Source organism: Dryobates pubescens, chromosome 8, assembly GCF_014839835.1.
Source record: "Dryobates pubescens isolate bDryPub1 chromosome 8, bDryPub1.pri, whole genome shotgun sequence".
NCBI lineage: Eukaryota > Metazoa > Chordata > Aves > Piciformes > Picidae > Dryobates > Dryobates pubescens.
The window spans coordinates 33,432,681-33,452,073 of NC_071619.1; the positions used below are offsets into that span (position 1 = coordinate 33,432,681).

Below are 19,393 nucleotides of genomic sequence, written 5' to 3' on the forward strand. Positions count from 1 at the left end.
TGGTGTCTATCTGTACAGCTCCCACACACACTGGGAATAGAATCATAGAGTTGTTTCAGTTGGAAAAGACCTCCAAGATGGAGTCCAACCACTCACCCAACACCACCATGTCCCAAAGTGCCATGTCCACACATTTTTTTGAACACCTCCAGAGAATGCTTTTGTGCTCAACAATACTTCAGTTCCAAAATGAAGACCAGGCATTAAATAGATTCAGGGTTTTTATTAGTTTTCCATGTGAGCATTACAATTTATAATACATCGTATCTAGTTTTCCCTCCAGAATGATCTAATTTAGTACACCATGGTATTAGTAAAAACAAATCTCGTAAGTGGGCTAAACTTCCAACTAGCTCTTCAGCTCCTTCCAACCAGACAAGCTTGAATGCCAATCACTTTACAGACACTCAGGTCGTGTTTCCCCAAAATAACCCAGCCCCGAATTAAACTAGGAAGCAGATACCACTTGAAGCAGGACAGATTGGTTTGGTTGCTCCCTCCCCCCAGCAGAATTTCATTAACAGCTATGGTTTTGCCTCATCACAGTTTTGGAACCTCAATTCAAATTCCTGGAGTCTGTGGGGATGGAATGGCAGGCACAGAAGGCCTGTGCTGGCGGCAGCTCCTTACCGGTAGCCGGGTCCGGGCTGGGTGTAGCCCTGGGGACCGAAGGGAGGCCGGCTACGGGCATATGGGTTGGGCCCGCTGGGTGGAGGGGTCATGGTGCTGCCAGGCGGCGGGGTGAAGCCAGGCCGTGGCTGGTAGGTGCCAGGCGCTGCTGGGGTACCACCGGGAGGTCCGCTGTAGGGGGCCGGCTGTGAGGGCTGCGTGGTGTAGGGCTGCGGCGGGTAGTTGCCCCCTGCGTACTGCGGTGGCTGCTGCGGCGGCAGCGGTTGCTGGGGTGGCTGCTGACCGGGAAAAGCGGCAGCCGGGGCTGGGGCGGCCGGCTGGGTGTAGGCCGGGAACTGCTGGGCTTGCTGCGAGGGGGTCTGCTGCTGGCTGTAGCCTGCTAGGAAGGCAAAGAGCAAGGCAGGGTGAGAGACAGCAGAGAACCGAACACCTTGGCTGTTTGTTTACAGTGCCCGACACATAGCAAGGCGGTACGCACAGAAAGGCAAACACTGCGAGCTCTCCTGTCACACAAGCACACTGCCCTGGCTTTGGGGCACTGCCCTGGCAGCACAGCTACACCAAAACCAGCTACTCTGAAACAGTTTTCTCGCAGCTGACAAGAAATTAAAAAAACAATAAATTGTATTTACCAACACGACACATGAAAAATAACATGGCAACCTTTCTCCCAAGCAAAACATCAAAAGTAAACTGCCATGAAAATGCTGTCAGAGTTTAAGAGAAGTCACACCTCCGGTTAAACCGTTGGTGGTTGCCGTTTCTTTAGAGTTTAACATATGAAAAAGAAAGCTCTGCAGAACACCTTAGTACAAAATGTGTCCCAGGCTTGATTTTTCAGTGCACAACCAGCTTCCAAAAGGAATTTGTCTTATTGGTTAAGTTTAAAATGACACAAAGGCCTTTGATGAAGAAATAGCTACTTTTATCCATCATGAAACACACCTGCAGCTACTTGCAATGAAACCTCTCCAGTGACTGGAATCCTGTCAGCATTAAACACCAGACACACAGATTATTAACAGCGCACAGCCCTAAACAGAAAGGGTAAGGATTGAAGAATGCACTGGAGTAAACTCACCTTGCAACTGGGATCAAAATTTACTCATGAGACAAACCTCTGAAGGGGTCCAGTTTTACTACCATGAGTAAATAGCCACATGGTTGCCTAGCAGACCTGCGTGGCTTTGAAAGGAAACAATACTCATGGGAACAGCAGCAAAACAAACAAATCCTATGAGTCAAGATCTTCAAAGGCTGCTGTCACTGGGTTCTCAAGAAAAAGGCTGTTTCTGAAAGATTAGGTTAATCATGAAATAAGTTATGAGAAACAGAAGAGCCCAGATCAGTTTCGGTGGCATTTTAATCTTACTTGAAGATGATGTTGATTAGAGAGCAGGACTAGTATTGTACTACAGCTTTCACAGGAACTTCTCCATTAAAATAACAGCTCAGCTGATGGTAGGATACCACTAGAAAGTAGATGGAAACTCATCTTTTTTCCCCCCCACTCCGTTTTCAAGCCTACAGAAAAGTCAGATAAACCCTTCTACTTCCAAGAGGCTTGTTACTTCTTCTGAAATTAGACTTCTGAAATTGGTCTTCTAATTACAAATGTGAGGGTGAGACATCTGCAGAGAACAAGATACCATTTAAGAGACCCAAATCAACCAGCTCTCACACAGTGCACAGAAACAAGGGCTGAGGCACAAACCTTCAGTTCCAAGTTTTCTAGTGTTCTTATCCAAGATAAACATGGACTTTCTCCATAAGCTCTACAAGTGCTCTCATCTACATCAGAACTGATGCACTCCCCTGTATATATTGCACACCAAAAGAAAAGGCCATACAGGCTCTATTCTGAGGCACTAAGTGGTACAGGAACCTTTTGCTTACTTTAAGGAAGATTGTTTAAGACAAGGAATGAGAAATGCTTTGTATCATTTTCTACAAGTATTAAGCAACTTGTGGTTTGTTAGGGAACTTGCTGCTGCAGGTTCATCCTTCTACTTCAGCTGGATGATGATTCCTAGCATATACTATGTGCTATTAGATGCCAGCTGCTTCTAAAGTAATTCACTGAAAGTTCTGGAGTCAAGTTTGGTTTAGGTATAAGCAAAAGCCAGCTCTTCATTTTTGACTGCACATAAACCACTAGTGTACTAAAATGTTCTCCTGTTAAAAGTCTACTGGCACCTTTAAATGAGGTATCAATAAAATGAACAATTAAAACCAGCTATGACTCAAGAGCTTCTCTGACATTACAGTATTTATAATAGGTAAGGATTTACTAAGTGACAACTATCACTGATCTTCACACCACTACATTTTCAACATGGAGGTCATTCTAGATTCAAGAAAGGACATCTTTGTATAACCTCCAATATTTAAGGAAGCTAAATTGGGATGTTTCAGTCACTTGCTAAAATCCCAATACTGCAGAAGTTAATCCTGACAACTGAATCACCTCACACACTCCATAGAATCACAGAATTGTAGAGGTTGGAAGGGACCTCTTGAGATGATCTAGTCCAACCCCCCAGACAAAGCAGGATTACCTAGGGCAGGTCACACAGGAATGCATCCAGATGGGTCTTGAAAGTCTCCAGATAAAGGAGAGTCCACAACCTCTCTGGGCAGTCTGTTCTAGGGTTCTGGCACCTTCACAACAATGAAGTTTCTTTTCATATTGAGGAAAAGGTCCTCCTCATATTGAGGAGACTGACTTGAGGTGATTTCACTTTGCACACCTTTCTAACAGTGCCTTCTGCTGATTAATAATGAAGTCTGCTTTTGCTCACAATCAGCCAGGATTGAGATACTGAAACTTCAACTAGGCATTAAAACTATAGAAAGCTACAGTGCTCTCTTACTGGTAACTGTCAAATTGTGCCAGTTCCCACCAGAACCAAGGGCACTTGGGCTCCTTAGCACCCTGACCTGCCCCACAGGTTCAGAAACTGAAGCTCAGAAGGTGGGGCACTGAAGAAGAAGATTCTAGAGCTAACCCGCGTGGCAAGCTGCTTACCTGGGTACTGCACACCATACTGCTGCTGCTGCGGCTGCGCCTGTGGCTGCTGGGCAGGGTAACCAGGCTGGGGGTACTGCTGATACATCTGACCTAGGGATCAAAAACGCATTTGTGGTTGAGGCCTGGTACCCTAGCTGTGGTACACACAGTGAGCAACAGCCGAACAGTTCAAAGTCACAGAGACAAACCCTCTCATGACATCTGAAAGTTTTCTTAGCACACCATGAAATCTGACCAAGTGTTCCACCTGATTTCCAACTGAAATCAATCTGCGGATTTCAGTTTCTGAACCATGCTGTTCTGAACACTAACTCACAGAATCATCATGGATTTACACAATGGGTTGGGTTGGAAGGAACCTTAAAGATCATCTAGTTCCAACCCCCAGCCATGGGCAGGGACACCTCCCACTAGACCACATTGCTCAAGGCCTTGTCTAACCTGGCCTTGAACACCTCGAGGGAGAGGGCATCCACAACCTCTCTGCACAACCGGTTCCAGTGTCTCACCACCCTTCCTGTAAACAATTTCTAATATCCAGCCCAAATGACGTTTATCTATCTCCAACAGAATGCATAGTTCACTGTGATACATGGGACTTTGCTAGTTCTCATTTCAGAAGACACCAGAAGCCACGCACCTTAATTAGTGCCACTCTGGTGTGTAACAGAACAGGAATCTTTAAAGTGCTCCAGAATAAGTACTTCAGAAGTTAAACATGCCCTCAGATTGCCTATTGATATTGGGGTTTAAAGACCATTTCTATACCTAAGTGTTCCAAATAGAGTTGTACATTATTTATTCTGACCACATTTTCCAGAGAAGTCATCCATCTCTTAGTATCTGACCTGCTGTAAGCCAAGTTTTCTTAAGAGACCAAGGGGTATGCACCCCTAACCAAAAATAAAAATCACACATTCTTAAAATCTTGAGTATTTCAATTCAGTGCTGATTTTGTCTTAAATTCACTGTTTCAAATTCCTTGTGAAAAAGAGGCAGAGTATTTGTTTAGCCTTAAGCTACACGCCTTGTTTAGGCTTCTGCTGTTATTCAATTTAGAAACAGGTACAGTCAAAGAACAAAACCAGTTATCTGCCAAAACTAAAACTGAGCTGAACTGCAGCACGCATGGAAACTTTACTGTTATAAAGTATTTAGTGTGCTATTATTCATTCTGCAAATATCAGCAGGCTGCATAAATATACCAGAAGTTTTATCTTCTGAACTGCACCAAGACAAAAGCAAATCAGCTCTGCTCCCAGTCCTCCCAGACCCCTGCTTTATAACAACTCAATTTCTGCTTTTCTCTGTAATATTTGCAGCTGAAAGCAATGGTATCTTACATTCACACTAAGCTGCTCCAAATATTTTTTAATGGTGCAGTTGTTTAAAATATTATTTCATATGCAGTTATTGTGGGGTGTAGAGAGTGCTGAACACAAGGCTTGAAGAGGGTTTAAGCCCATTAGCTTGATAATTGAGAATTAGACACTCGGAATGCATGTTTTCTGTTTCTTAAACTCACTTGTTAGAGGAAAGTTCTGGGAGGACAACCAGGAGGCTGCTTGTCTCAGGATAATTACCTTCAGGCTAACAAAAAGACCACACTGGCACCTGCTGGACACCACAGGCAAAGGAAAATGAAAGAAAAGCCATGGCGTTTGTTACAAAGCTTTGAGGCGGCTTGCTGTCCTCACCAGGGCTGAGCTGCTAGAGGGGATCACTGGTGGTATTCCAGTGCTGTTCAAGTGAACTTACTTATTTTACAGCCATGAATATAGTTGGGGATCCTATGGGTCCTCAAACACAATGATTTTCCCTCTCCCTGGCTTTTAACTCTGAAAACAAGATAAGCTACAGCATCATGGTCTGGTTGCCAGCATATTTACCGTTGTTCCTGTGCACTGAAACAGCCATTTTAGCCCGATTCAGAAAAAAGACCAAATAGGTATATTCATGGAACAGTCTCAAAACATAAAAGCATTGCACTTATCACAAGCTTAGAAACATCCTTACACCTGCTCTGATCCATGAGCCTAGACAACTGCTTTCCCAAGTATGGCTTTTGCTGAAAATTGTTTTTCTCTTCCCTGATGTTAGCAGCCAATTCAGGATTCCAACCTGCTGCTACTAGTGCTTGTAAGTGTTCCACTTTTTTTTGCATTTCTAGTTTAGACTCAACACTTAAAACTCTATACCTTAACATGTTAAAAGCCTAGAATCATAAAATCCAAGTTCAGCAGTAAAAGACTTTATCTTTCAAGTTTCCTGGCTGCAGAGAGAAGAACCTGAAGCACTTTTTTTCCAAAAGTAACTTCCACATGCAAATGCCAAAGTTACATCTTCAAGCTACAAAGATGTCTCCTCCTGTTTTCTTTTTCAATCATGTCACTAATTCTTAGGGGGAAAAAACCAAACAACAAAATCAAAACCAAAACAAAATAAAACCAAGCTCAAATCAACAAGTGTTTTATAAGCTCTACTGCACCCAACAGCATTTGTACCTGCTTAAATACTGTACCAGCTACAAGCTGCTTAAATACTCTGCTTGGTCAAGATGTAACTTATGCCCTCCAGGCAAGACGTTCCAAGTGACTGTGGATACCGTGATCCTCAAATGATATTCTCAGTAATGCCTCTCATCTAACTCAGCGTTAGGTCAGTACAGAAAGCAGAAGAGGACTGTCACTTGTCTCTAAGCTAACACAGAAACACCTTTATATTGTGTACTGCAGAGAGGTAGAAATACCAAAGGAAGTCATTCCACAGACAGTTTCATCCAGAACTATGCAGGTCTGAAGGCTCACTGAGCTTAGAAAACATCAATAGGAAAATGATACCCAAATGCAGCAAATCTCTGAACAGACTTATTTTTAGAAGTCAAGTAACATATAAAAGGACACACTAAAAGGAGTCTGAATACCAGAGTTAAGACCTCAAGTTTTAAAGGAGAGCCAACTGAGGCTTTCAAGGCTTAACACAGGGAAGCTATAATGAAAGGCAGCTACAAGGTTTAACATGACTAGCACACAGACGTAAAAAAAATAAAGAAGCAACAGCTGTTTTGTTAAACAGAAATTATGAATAAATAACATTTTTAATTCACAGTAGACAAGCCAACAAAGCCATAAGGTGAGTGAAAGCCTGACACAATACATAAAGGTAGGAGACCACCTAATATCTTTGGACAGCTTTGAAGTGTAGGGTAAAAAGTAAAGTCAGGAAGGACTCAAGCAGAAAAGAGTGCAGTGAAATCCCTCCTGTCACACTACCTACCCTTTTCAATAGAGCTACTGCTCCATCTGCTGTTTCTAGATTGAACAGCATGCCAAGAAAAAAGGCTTTTCTGCCTGGTGGAGAAAATGCATTTGTAATTTGGTATGGACTCTGGGCTAAACTGGAAGTCATAGCTATTGCTCACTCAGAATCAGACACCATCATTCACATCTTCTACAACAGAACATGCTGCTTACCTTCCACCTGGCCAGTCTGTGGCTGTGTGCCCGGGTATGGTTGCTGCTGTGCCTGAACACCAGGGGGGTGGGCTGCAGAAGAGGAGGAAGCGATGCTGTCTGGGGTTCCTGATCGCTCTTCTGCAGGGGCACTGGGTGGTCCTGGAGATACAAGAACAAAGTATAGTATGTGAAGAGAAAGGATGAATCTAAAAAAAAAAAAATCCCAAAGAAAAAAAAAATCTCAGAAGACCATTCCATTACAGACCTTTTAACATTAGTTCTCCATTTTTCTGTAGATTTACATCCAAAAATATCACAACCAAGCTAAAACTAAGTTTATTTGCATATCTCAATTCTCCTTTGAAAATATTTGGGGAAGGAATCTTCCACCTATCTCTGGGTCATTCAAATTTCATCCTTCCAAGGAATATGACCCAGTTGTGTGAAACTGTTCAAATGCACTTGTGTTTTATTGTGGCCCTCACTGGTCCAGGGAACAAAGTGTTTTACGAGCAGTCACGTGGCAGAAGGTGAAATAAAGTCTCCAAAGAAGGCGTTCAAGTCACACTCCTGGATAGGATATGGCAAGGCTTCACTCTAAGAGCAATTGTCTGTTATGACAACTCTGAACAATACGCCAGCTAGCACCCAAGGCAAGCGTGGAAACACAGAATTCAAATGTTCTCTACACTGAGTGGGAAGTTCTGAAATATGTATGTGAACAGGTGTATTACATAATTAAATGCAAAATACTTTGTTAGAAATAAGAGAGCTTAAACCTGGATCTTTGCAGATCTTAGCTATATGAATACTAATTATGAGACACTGCTTTCAAATGCAGGCTTAAAGTTAAAAACAAGTATTAGAACTGCTGCAAATACCCTTTCAATTCTAAGAACATTATATTTACACAAGATAAATATGCATTCTTAATTTTGCTTTCATGTTACCCTTATGAGGGGGAGAATGAGCCCAACCTGCCTACTTCTGGTTTTGCCTTTACAGACGTAACTGTAGGATTATACCTTTAGAAATGGAATTTCTTATCTCCCGCTTAAATGGTCTTCTGGGAAGCTCTCTGTACAATCAAAGCATGGTCAAGTCAGTTTTCTCTATTAGAAGAATTATGAAGACAAATAAACATTGAACCATAGAATTGTTTTGGTTGGAAAATACCTCTACGATCATCAAGTCCAACCATCAGCTTCAGACTACCATGGCCCAAAGTATGCTATGATCAAAGCATTAACTGACACTGATGCTTTGTACCAGAAGACAAAACTGCTTCAAAAAAGTAGCTCAAATTTTTCCCTAGTTATACCTCTCACACTATCACTTCATCGTTCAGAGCAGTTTATTGTAAGTTTTCAAGTGCCATCAAATCTTTATCGAGTCTGTGAAATAACCAAGTGTGACAAGACAAATTGTGCTGCAGAAACATGCTCCAGTTGCTATCATCACCACGTCACACACCGTATGAAGTGTACTTGCTCTGAAGTTCCAAGCACACAGCAGATCCTGTTAGGTATCAGCAGCTTTATTTTCAAGTTTCAATGCCACATTAAACCTCACCAAACCCAGGCAGATTCTGTGCAAAATCAGTTTTCTACATTCTGCATCACACTACTTACTAGTCTATGGTGCTTGTCCAACTTCAGTTACACTTTAACTTGTTTGTATTCAGCTTAGTATAATCATTTTTATATGTTTAGCATTCTACCAGGTAGGGCCAAGTGTCCTGCAACTCTTCAAGAACACAGCTAATTCAGACAAGTATGTCATTCCTTTGTTCACAGTAAAAAAGCTGACACCATTTACTTTCAAAATGAAACAGGAAGAAAGCAGGGTTGCACAAAACATTTGACTGAACCAGACAGCAAATGCACAAGTGAGGAACATGGAACTGCAGGATCAAACCCTAAGGCAGAACAATGGATACAGGTTTTAGATCACGGGTAGATACCAATTCTCTACAGAGCAGCTTTAAATAACTAAAATTATAATTTCTAAACCATTTTCTACTCCAAGCTAAAACACAATGTTGAAACCAACAGCAACATCTTCTATGCAGTTACTCCTTAAGACAACAAGTTGTAGAATTATGAAAAGAAACAGTCAATACAGAACACAGCTTAACATCACCAAAATAAAAATGTGTTGTTGCAAATAAAGATTTGAGTTATGATTGAGAACAGGTTTTGCTCTCCTCTCACTAAGGTGTATTCTTACCTGACACCTGATCATCTGTCAAGCCAAATGCTGACATGACATTCTTGCTGATTTCATCCTGGTTCTTTAGAGGATCGAATGCAAACATGCTTGCTTCCATAGCTTGAGTGGATGGCTTGACGTTAGAGTCAGCAGCAGCAGGCTTTTCTTCCCTACCATCTACAGCATCTACAAAATAAAATGTCCAGTTGCTCATACTTGAGAGCTGAAAGATCAACATATATTATATATATATTATATTACAGTAACTTTAAAATTGGGGGGGTGTGCTTAAATATTTTAACCATTGAAATGACTATGTTAGGATAACAGTGATGAATCTGTGATGTGAGACTGATGAATCACAAAGCTTAAGTTTCATTGCACAAATACTCAAAAGACACTGTGCAGGATAAGTATGATGTACATTTTGTCTTAAATTCAAAGCTACAAGGCTCCTTTTTCAAACAAATTGTTCTGATATGACTGATAGGACTTCTGATATGAGAACTTCAAATGAAGAACACTACAGGATAGGTTCCAAATTATTATGGTGTTTTACCAAGTGACATTTTTGGTTTGCTCTATCCCATCTCTCCAAATTCCTCTGACTCACTCAGAGACTCCTTATTTAGTTTTGCTATATTGTCTCTTAAAAACAAGCAAGTGCAGGTGGGGTGGCTACCTTTGTTTGCACTCTTAAGAACATCACCCTGACCTCCTTCTAAAGGGTTTATAGCCAGAATCCATGGTATCATGGTATTCCAACTAAATTAGTAATTGCTTACATTGTACAAACAGGGTCTGGGATTGTTTGAAAAACAACACAACTTTGAAGTGTAAAATACAAAAGCTGCATTTCCTGAGGTTAAAAAAAAAAAGCTGGAGTTCTTGGCTGTCCTTTTGATTCCAAATACTGCACACTATGACTTTGTGTCATTATTTTGTGTCCATCTTAACCAAAATTCATAGTTAAGCACACAGAGGTATACTTCTAATAGCACAACAGCCCCAAGATAGGAGATTGATGCCTCAAAACTGGAGAAATAAGACTTTCTTCCTCATTTTGATGTCTTCCAAAGATCTGCTCCCACCCCTACATGCACCCTTGTGCTGCTTACCCCAAAACAGCTCTGATGCTGGTCTGAGCTCAAAATGTGTGGATTCAATTTCATAACCATTTTTGCTGAATTTGTTTTTTACTGGTTTAGTGAATCAAACTTGCTTAGCAATATAACAAGCACCAGATCTAGCAGCATGAGCACCCCACAGGGAGCAAGAACTCTTTAGCAACAACAAAAAAAATATCAGTTCATCTCAAAGCCTTCTCAAAATGTTGTGACTCACAGGTGTTAAAAAATTTTCATACATTGCAACAGAAATTCACACTGAAGTTTTATTCCTAACTTAGTGCTTTACTCCAGATAATGCGATTTAACATCCTCCCCTCTGAAATAACTGAGGCCCTAAAAATTGAGTTATGAAGTGTCAAGCAACAATTAAGGATGGTCACAACCAGTATGCATCTTCTATTTTCCACTTTGTTCAACAGCCCACAACTCTGCAAAAAGCCTCTTTGCCAGGCTGCCTACCACTGTCAGGTAGATTAGTGGAAAGTCCTGGTTCAGCTGGCGGTTCTAAGCAGTCCAGTAAACGATTGACTTTATTGCGAAGTTCTATCAGCTCTCGACGCAGGTATTTCACCTGATTAGATTCTAGAGGTCTTGGTTGTCCATTCACTGCAAAACAGAAATTAGATAAATATAAGACATTTTGACATCCTGTTTAAAATTGGAGGAGGGAAAAAAAAAAGCCAAACCTTCTCTTGTTTTTAGCATCCTCTATAGAGTTTCAAGCGACAAAGTTTAGGCAACACAGACTGAACTCCTAGAGCTTACCATGTCTTTAACAATCTCAGTTCAGCACAATCTACATTGTGAGAACTGCACAGCCAAGTCTGTCATAAGTTTCTGCATTGTTTACCCTTCCATGAATATACCCTGAACAAATACATCATAGAATCATAGAATTTAGTTAGAAATTTTAGTTAGAAAAGACCCCTAAGATCATTAAATCCAATCATCAACCTAACACCACCATGGCCATTAAACTGTATGCCAAAGTGCCCTGTCCACATGCTTCTTGAACACCTCCAGAGATGGCGATTCCACCACCTCCCTGGGCAGCCTGTTCCAATGCCTAACCACACTTACAGTGAAGACATTTTTCCTACTGTCCTAATCTAAGCATCCACTGGCACAATTTCAGGCCATTTTCCCTCATTCTATCACCTGACACAACAGAGAAGAGACAGAACCCCACCTCACTCCAATCTCCTTTCAGAGAGTTGTAGAGAGCAATGAGGTCCCCCCTAGCTGTACAAATACTGGAGTGGAAAATAAGATAGAAAATAACATTAAGAGAAAACAAAACCCAGAACATTGACCACAATTACATGCATGCCAAATACTTTCAGAAATCTCATAAAAACAGTTTGTTTCCCTAAGTTCAGATGACACACAAAAAATTGACAGAACTTTGAATTAATCAATATTTGTATTACTCAGTATTTTTAACTTACTCATTTCATTCCTCTGAGGAGACAAACTGAAAGCTTTTAGTACTTTCCAGTGAAGCCCACTGCCTGAATATTAATCAACACTGTTAACATGAAGACAATCTTCTATACTTACCAAACAATGTCAGCTTTAGTATCCTACTGCATTGAATTGCAAAGGAAAGATCTGAGCTATCAAAAATTGTTATAAGATCTCCATCTGAAAAGAATAGGAAAAAGTTACATTAGAAGCAAAGCCTATTAACTGCTGAACTTCATGCTAGGAAAGAAGTATAACTTCATTACTCCAAAATAACTTTTCCTATTTGATTCTCAAGTTACTAAGAAAAAAAGTTTATTATTTTACTGCGGGTGTGCAGGGAAATTATGCATAGAAGATAGGCAGACTGGCTCCAAAAGGAAGCTTTCTTAAGCCCTCTGAAAGTTCCATATAGCTTATCTTTCTTTGTTGTTTACAAACAGGATGAAACACAAGAGTTCAAAGTCTGATACCAGAAGGAATGATGATGCCAGTTAAAGTTACATGCCTATTCCAAGTGTCTTTCTTAGTAGTGATGAACAGATAGGATAACACATCCTCTAGCTTTTTCACTATCCTTTCTTAAATGCCGATACCAAAAACCCCTGGTATATTAATACAAAGCCTTCCTATTCCATATTCCCCCAATAAAACAGTCAATTCTCTTGCCAAGGCATGGCAGTGACAGATCATCTTATGATGCTTTTCAGCCATACAAGTCCAATACTCAGATCCTCTGCCTGAGCAAAGGGTGCAAATTCTGAAGAGTTTATCCTGCACAGCCAAATGAAAATGCATATTAATACAAGTGGTTGACATGAATAAATGTCACCCAAGAGAATCCAGATCATTCCATCTTATTCTCCCCCTCAGCTATTTTAACTTTTATGTTGAAGGCATTAAAAATAATGATTAAAGTTTCTATTTTAAATTGCTAGCAGACAAAAAAGGCAGAAGAGTATCAAGTACAGAATCTTATTAGATGCATGAAGTCAGCACTATGATTCTTACTGACAGCCATCAAGCTGTTACCCAAGTACAGGATTCATACAGTATATGAGTAGACCAAGCCATACAAAATCTGACAATTTAAGTATTCCAGATTTATGAAACAAGCTTTTCATTTTAAGGAAGGTCAGTGGAGCTTAAATTCCTGTAAGCATAATGTAGAGAGGAATATACAATACTAACTATTACCTATTGCAAAGCAAAACAGGCTATTTTCTCTACTAATCTTATTTCAAGAACCCACCTTTCTCATTTTCACAAGGGACATAGCTTTCACACTCTACAATTTCCCCACATACCCTAAACATTCCTTACTACACCAATTACAACTTTATCTTCAGCATAAGCTATTGACTCCCTTAACTTACCAAGGAATTGATTCTGCATCATCATGATGCATTCCAATTTTAATGACTTGAGAAATTAGAAACGTTTCAGGCATTAGAAATCTGTCTCATTATCCTTGGCCCCGCCAGCTATGATGCATCCTCATTTGCTAGCTTTATCTACACTTATATTTATTGAAAAACAACCAACCAACCTATACACACACAAACCAAACCACCAACAACAAAGAAACAAACAAAAAGCCCAAACACCATCACTTTGATAAATTTACCAAAGGCAAAGTCAAGAATACCGCCTTGATTACAAGCAGTGTAATTTAAATAACTCATTACTGGCTGTGACATAAAAACACCAACTTCTACTGCAAGTTAATGAACAAGAAGGAAAAGGCCAATCTCACCCTAGGCACTCCAGTTTCAAATTCAAGCCTAATTTAAAACATAAATAATACAAACCCCCAAACATTTCAATGGCTGGCTCTGCAAGGATTTTTGCATATTTAAGTGAATAAGATAGCTGAAATTCTGCTTTGATTGATATAAATTCACCACTGGCAGTGGTGAATGGGTTTGTTTAGGTTTTGGTGGGTTGTTTTGTTGGGTTTTTGGTTGGTTTGTTTTTCAGACATTAGGTTTTAATACATATTCAAGAATGTTAAGCGAGACGTGAAAATTATTTCACACCCAGTCATTTCCTTAGTTTGAGAGTCTGAAAGATGCCCAGCTTGAACATAAATCTTAATTCCACAAGAAATTAATCAAACTGAAACTTCTTTTCAGTAATTAATAAAAGCATCACATAACCTAAATGTAACTTGAGAATGTGCTTCTGACTATCTGAGTCCACAAATCCAAAGAAAAAAGGACTGGGATTTAAAGTTTCCTACCGTCTCCAACTCAGACTGAAAAACCAGAACACAACAAAACAACACACACACACACAAAAAAAACCCCACAACAAAAAAACAAACAACCAAACACCACCAACCTCACAAAAAAAAAAATAAAATTAGTTGGATTCAAGGATTATGACAGAATCATGAAAATTCTTTTGAAAAAAGAATTAAGTAGAAAATCCCATATCCTCGCCTGAAGGTCACTAGCTTCTTGTGTTACGACAAGAAACAAAGCCAGGAGGAGTAAAGAAGTAGTCTTCTGAACACTGTGTGCACATGAATTCTGAGGAGACACAGATCAAGGTTTGTAGAATCAGTAGAAATCCTCATATAAATGATGTTCCTCCACATCTGGAGGGATAAATAGCAAAAAGGAACTACCTAGAATGTCTATATTCCACTGTAAAATAACTGTAGTTGAAACAAAGTCAAGACCACCACGATTATCACATGACAATCAAACTGAAGCCTAGTTCTGTTAACTTTCTCTTGAATCACTTGCAGCTTCCCCTGATATTAATCAAGCTTAGACTTTCTTAGTAGTGATGATCAGCTAGGATAACATATACTGAAATTTCACATCACAGTGGAGCAGTAGTACATTCTAAGATAAAGAAAGCTGTAATTTAAAGTAGGAGATCTCTAGGCTGTGAAAGACAACCAAAGAACAAAACCATAATTACCATCTCCATAGTATACCATTCTCTTCTTCAGAAAGATCGAAGCATACACAAAGCCATAGAATTGTATTTAAAGAAAAGAGAAGAATGATGAAAAGGGTATAGAAGCTTTAACCTAATGTAAAAACATGCAATTTCCTTTCACCTTTTCCATTTCAAAGAAACTGATTATGTGATAAAAGGAAAAACAAAGCCATCACAAATCCAGCGAGCTCTTCCCTGCTAGAGATGAAGGTCCAAAATATTAGCCTTTCATTGCATATTAATTTTGATGAGCAGTGTCCCTCTTACAAAAAAAAGTCTCAGGGTGTCATTCAAAGTGAAATTTTATCACTTAGCTGTATGGAGAGAAGTTATTTGACATTTTAGGCACCACAGAGAGCTAAGGGGCAATTAAGAAAAACGTACCTTGAATGTTTCAGTCATGTAGCTCTTTTGCTGTGCATCAACATAACAGTCACACAATGTTTAAGAGATGGGATTTTATCACTTCATTTCAAGTTTCATTTTATGAATACCATCTCTCTGTAACTCATCCATGCCCCATACTGACATGGAAAGAGGGAAGTGTTCTAGTCGCAACTCTTTTTGTGCTCCTCATACAGGGCCTTTTTCATCCTGTGAAAGCCCTCACTTAAGGTTGTGGATTTTTAGCACTAATGATCAAGGGTTTTTTTGACACCACCAATGTCCAACAGACTCAAAGAGTCACACATGAGAAAGATTACTCTCAACAAATATTTCAGGTTAAATTACAAGTTTCTTCTAATCTTTGCTGACGGAGTAAAACATACTAAATAACTACTACTACATAAATCAAGTTTCCAAAGTCTTGTAAGAGCTTGGGTTAACTCATACATCTTCATTCATTCCTTGCCTTCAAACTCACTTTATTACTGAAGATACATAAAAAATGGTTAACAAAAGTGAAAAGAGAAACCTGACACTGCACCAGCTTCTTGAAACCGCAAGTGAAAGAACTTTCAGATTGCTGGTATTTCAGAAAACTGAAGGAAACACTAAGACAGGAAAAGCACGAGAGATACAGCTTCTACTGTCTGATTCAAAGGATTTCACAAAGCAATCGCACACATCAAATATGGACAATTCTGACACAGTGATTTTCTGTCCCTAGGTAAACTGTATCATGACAACTGTACTACTTTAAACCTCAACGACAGTACTTAAACCTTACCTTCATCTTTGTATTTTATTGTGACTTCATCATTGCTCAGAAGTTTTCCTCTAAAAACCCTCTGCATCATAAGTACCAATTCATCATAGGTGATATCTTCATTATGAATAGGAATTCTCCTAATATCTTCCCCAAGCTGAGCTTTGATGATCAACTTCCCACTTAAGTCTAGCTGCCCATTCATGATGGATTCCTTATCAGTTGCAGACCTGTTAACAGCAAAACAGTAAAAACATTTTAGAAAATTAAATTGTTAGTTATTTAAATGTATCTGATGACAGTTCTGAAGCTTTCTATCTTAGGAAAGCATTACTTTCAGGAAGCTCTCCAGAGAAACTCTTGGACACATTCTTTGATGCACTAATTTCTCAAATGATAAGTAGCACAACGTAGACAAAGGATCCTGCAAGATCTTCAAGTTGATAGTCATCACTGTTTCCAGAGCTCAAACTTTTAAAAGTAAACTTTTTTTTGTACAGTGAAACAGATTATAAGTACATGCAACATTTAGAAATTTCAAACTTGGGTGGAGTTTTTTTGTTGTGTCATTTAACACTTTATATAAGGCAGTTTAAAAACTAGGACTTTGTATGAAGCATCCCTCTTGTAAAGAACATAAAGGCCTTATCTTTAAAAGAAAAATAGAAACTACAAAGAAATTACTAAGCAGAGCAATGTAAAAAAAAGAAATTATCTAGAATAGCTAGTCAAATGCCCCTTTCCTTCTTCACTGTTTTGGACAGGACCAAAACAATAGATCAGGAATAAACAAATTAAAGAGGCAGTTATCTTAGCAACTAAAGTACTGAAGTATTAAAAGTAGGCAGCCTTACACATCAAAATTGACATTTCCAAAGCCACATTCAGGCAAGCACACTCTTAATTCTCTCTGGCAAAAAGAATTCTTGGTAGAAAAGAGTTATTTCTCCCATACCTTTAAGTAAAGCTTTATGAGAAGTCTGACTTTTGCTTTTTAAAGTACTGCACTGACAGTTACTTCTCTCCTACCAGAAAAACAAGACACTCAGCTAAAGCTTTTAATACATCACATCTTGATGCACTCTGCTTCGATGGCTATGTTTTGCATTAAAAAGATGTAGCACGGTGGTATCTCTAGATGAAAACTGAATTTCTGGGATTTTTGGGGGCAAATAATTTAATATAAAGAAAGCATTTCATGAAAAGGCCTTTGCCTAGCCCAATGTCATTTTAAAAAAAAAAGAAAAAAAAGACAAGCAACTACCCCAAAAACTCAGTTCTCCTAATCAGATATAACAGGAGGTAGGTGGATACAGCCTAATTGCAGAGGAAAGAGACCTGCAATTAACACAGACAAGTTGCTGCTGAGACACTATGATGAAACAGGGAAGTTGATATCATTTATGCTCGCTAATGCACTATTCATGTTTTGCAACATACGGGTTTTGACTGCAGGCTCATCGACTCAGTGTAATTAACACTTCAATTTGGTTGCAAAAGCATAGGGTTTTGCACAAGGTGTCTGAATGCCATTTTCCTTTTTATTTAAAGCATAACAAAAAGTGAAACAGTGTACACCCACATATTTTCTTTAATTTCATTTCCAAAAGCCTTATTTTTATCATTACCTTGTCTGTCTTACTGATGCTAGATTACTGGACAGATTTCCCACCTCACTTCAGGACAACGTTAGGATAAGCCGCCATGCACTATCAGTGCCAGAAAACTGGAAGCTGCATCAAGAAAGGAGGAAAAGAAAAAAAAAGGAAACACTTATTTACAGTCACACTTCCTTAGAATTATACACTTCAATCTTTCACTTTCTAATACCTCAGTAAACATACATAACTAAAAATATGTTACATTACAGGTAAAAGTGACTGTCAGATTTACACTTTTGAGTACTGTATGTTAAAGTTCAGCTAAAGCAGACTTTGACCAAGAATTTGGTCTTCCCTAATTTTCTAAATGCATGTAGCAAGTCCTAACAGAAATTTGATCTTTTCCTGAACAGTAATCTTCCCCAAAAGCCTGAAAATATTCACTTGTATGGCCTCCATCTTAAAACCCTGGATTAAGTTAAAACTTTGATTCAGAAGTAGAAAAACCTACAGGTCTGTTTCTTAGTTTAAGGCTGAAACCTCTGTAGCAATAAACTGTGTGTATTCAAGAACAGATTGCACAGCATTAGGGAAAGAGGAAAGGTGTAACATCACTTTCCCACAGGAAGAGCCACCAAACTGGGCAAGGAAATGCAGTCAAAAATACACAAGCACTTGAAAATACGATCTGCCTTTGATGCAGCTTAAGGCTGTGCTTTTTTCTGCTGGAAAACCTGTGATGCCCACCTGTTTATTACACAAATACTTAAAAATACACAGAGCTACAGGACAACAATTTAGCATACAGACCTGTCCAATGGTGAACATAACTATGCTACTCTCACTCACCCAATAGGCTTACCCTACTTGGCACTCCTTGCCCCCCTCTCGCGCACACAGTTACTCTCAAACATTCATGATCTTTTTTCAGATGATTCACTACTAATCACAGATAAAAGGTAAGTTCCTCCCATTCACATGAAATTGGGCTTCCCAGCTCTCCATTTTCAACTCAGTTGGAATACACAGGCATGAGATATACAGGACAGAAGCAGAGAAAAGCCCTCTCTGGTTCTCATTGACAGGCAGCTGCTCTCCTCATCCTGGAGCCATAGAACTGCTGAGATTGGAAGAGACCTTTGAGATCATTAAGTTCAACCACTCACCTAGAGCTCACAATCCCACCACCACTTCCAAGTAACCACCACTAAACCATGTCCCTAAGCACCACATCCAATGCATCTTTTAAGTCGCTCCAGGAATGGTGACTCCACCATCTCCCTGGGCAGCCTGTTCCAATACCTGACAACTCTTTCTGTGAAGAAATTATTCCTAATATATTCAACTTGAACCTCCCCTGGCACAATCTGAGGCCATTTTCTCATCTTCACCTTTAAGCAGGGCTGTACAGGCTCCTGACAAAGAGAGGCTAGGACTGTTGTGGCATTCAAACCAGATGAACAGGAAGAGACAACTTTTCCGACTCCTCACTGGTACCCCGGTACCCCTTCCACCCCAACACAGCTACAGCTCCAGGTCAAAATTAACTGCAATGTACTAATACAGGATATAGATAATGCATCTAAGAGTGGTTTAACTTAGAAAATTCATTTAGCTAACATCTCATGTTGTTTAAACATTAGAGTGGATATTGGTTTTGCTTCTTCAGAATTACAATGTAAGCTACTTAGAAACTGACAACAGCAATAACTGATCCTCATCTAAGTCCTAAAGATGCACACCTGAGCTACTGTTGCCTTTCAACA

The 19,393-nt window shown here is 39.5% G+C and overlaps 1 protein-coding gene across 4 annotated transcripts; it reads right to left on the reverse strand.

Moving 5' to 3' along the window:
- Window positions 1–203: 203 nt before the first annotated feature.
- TFG (trafficking from ER to golgi regulator) lies at window positions 204–17,755 on the reverse strand. 4 transcript variants are annotated; one of them, XM_054163639.1, is made up of 8 exons: window positions 17,655–17,755; window positions 16,048–16,256; window positions 12,018–12,101; window positions 10,917–11,063; window positions 9,346–9,513; window positions 7,135–7,275; window positions 3,659–3,751; window positions 204–1,006 (listed from the first exon to the last, which is right to left on the reverse strand). In XM_054163639.1, the coding sequence occupies exons 2-8, from the start codon at window positions 16,229–16,231 to the stop codon at window positions 627–629; spliced, it is 1,197 nt and encodes a 398-aa protein (XP_054019614.1). In that variant the 5' UTR covers window positions 16,232–16,256; window positions 17,655–17,755; the 3' UTR covers window positions 204–626. The 4 variants fall into 4 exon arrangements, with proteins under 4 accessions (XP_054019614.1, XP_054019613.1, XP_054019616.1 ...); XM_054163638.1 differs by having other exon boundaries at window positions 204–1,009; XM_054163641.1 differs by lacking the exon at window positions 3,659–3,751.
- Between the last annotated feature and the right edge of the window lie 1,638 nt (window positions 17,756–19,393).

Coding starts and splice junctions, on each gene's coding strand:
- TFG (XM_054163638.1), bottom strand. CDS start 16,231: ATGAATGGGCAGCTAGACTTAAGTGGGAAGTTGATCATCAAAGCTCAG. Junction 9,514..10,916: donor CACTAATCTACCTGACAGTG/GTAGGCAGCCTG, acceptor TTTATTTTGTAG/ATGCTGTAGATGGTAGGGAA. Junction 3,752..7,134: donor ACAGACTGGCCAGGTGGAAG/GTAAGCAGCATG, acceptor TTTGATCCCTAG/GTCAGATGTATCAGCAGTAC.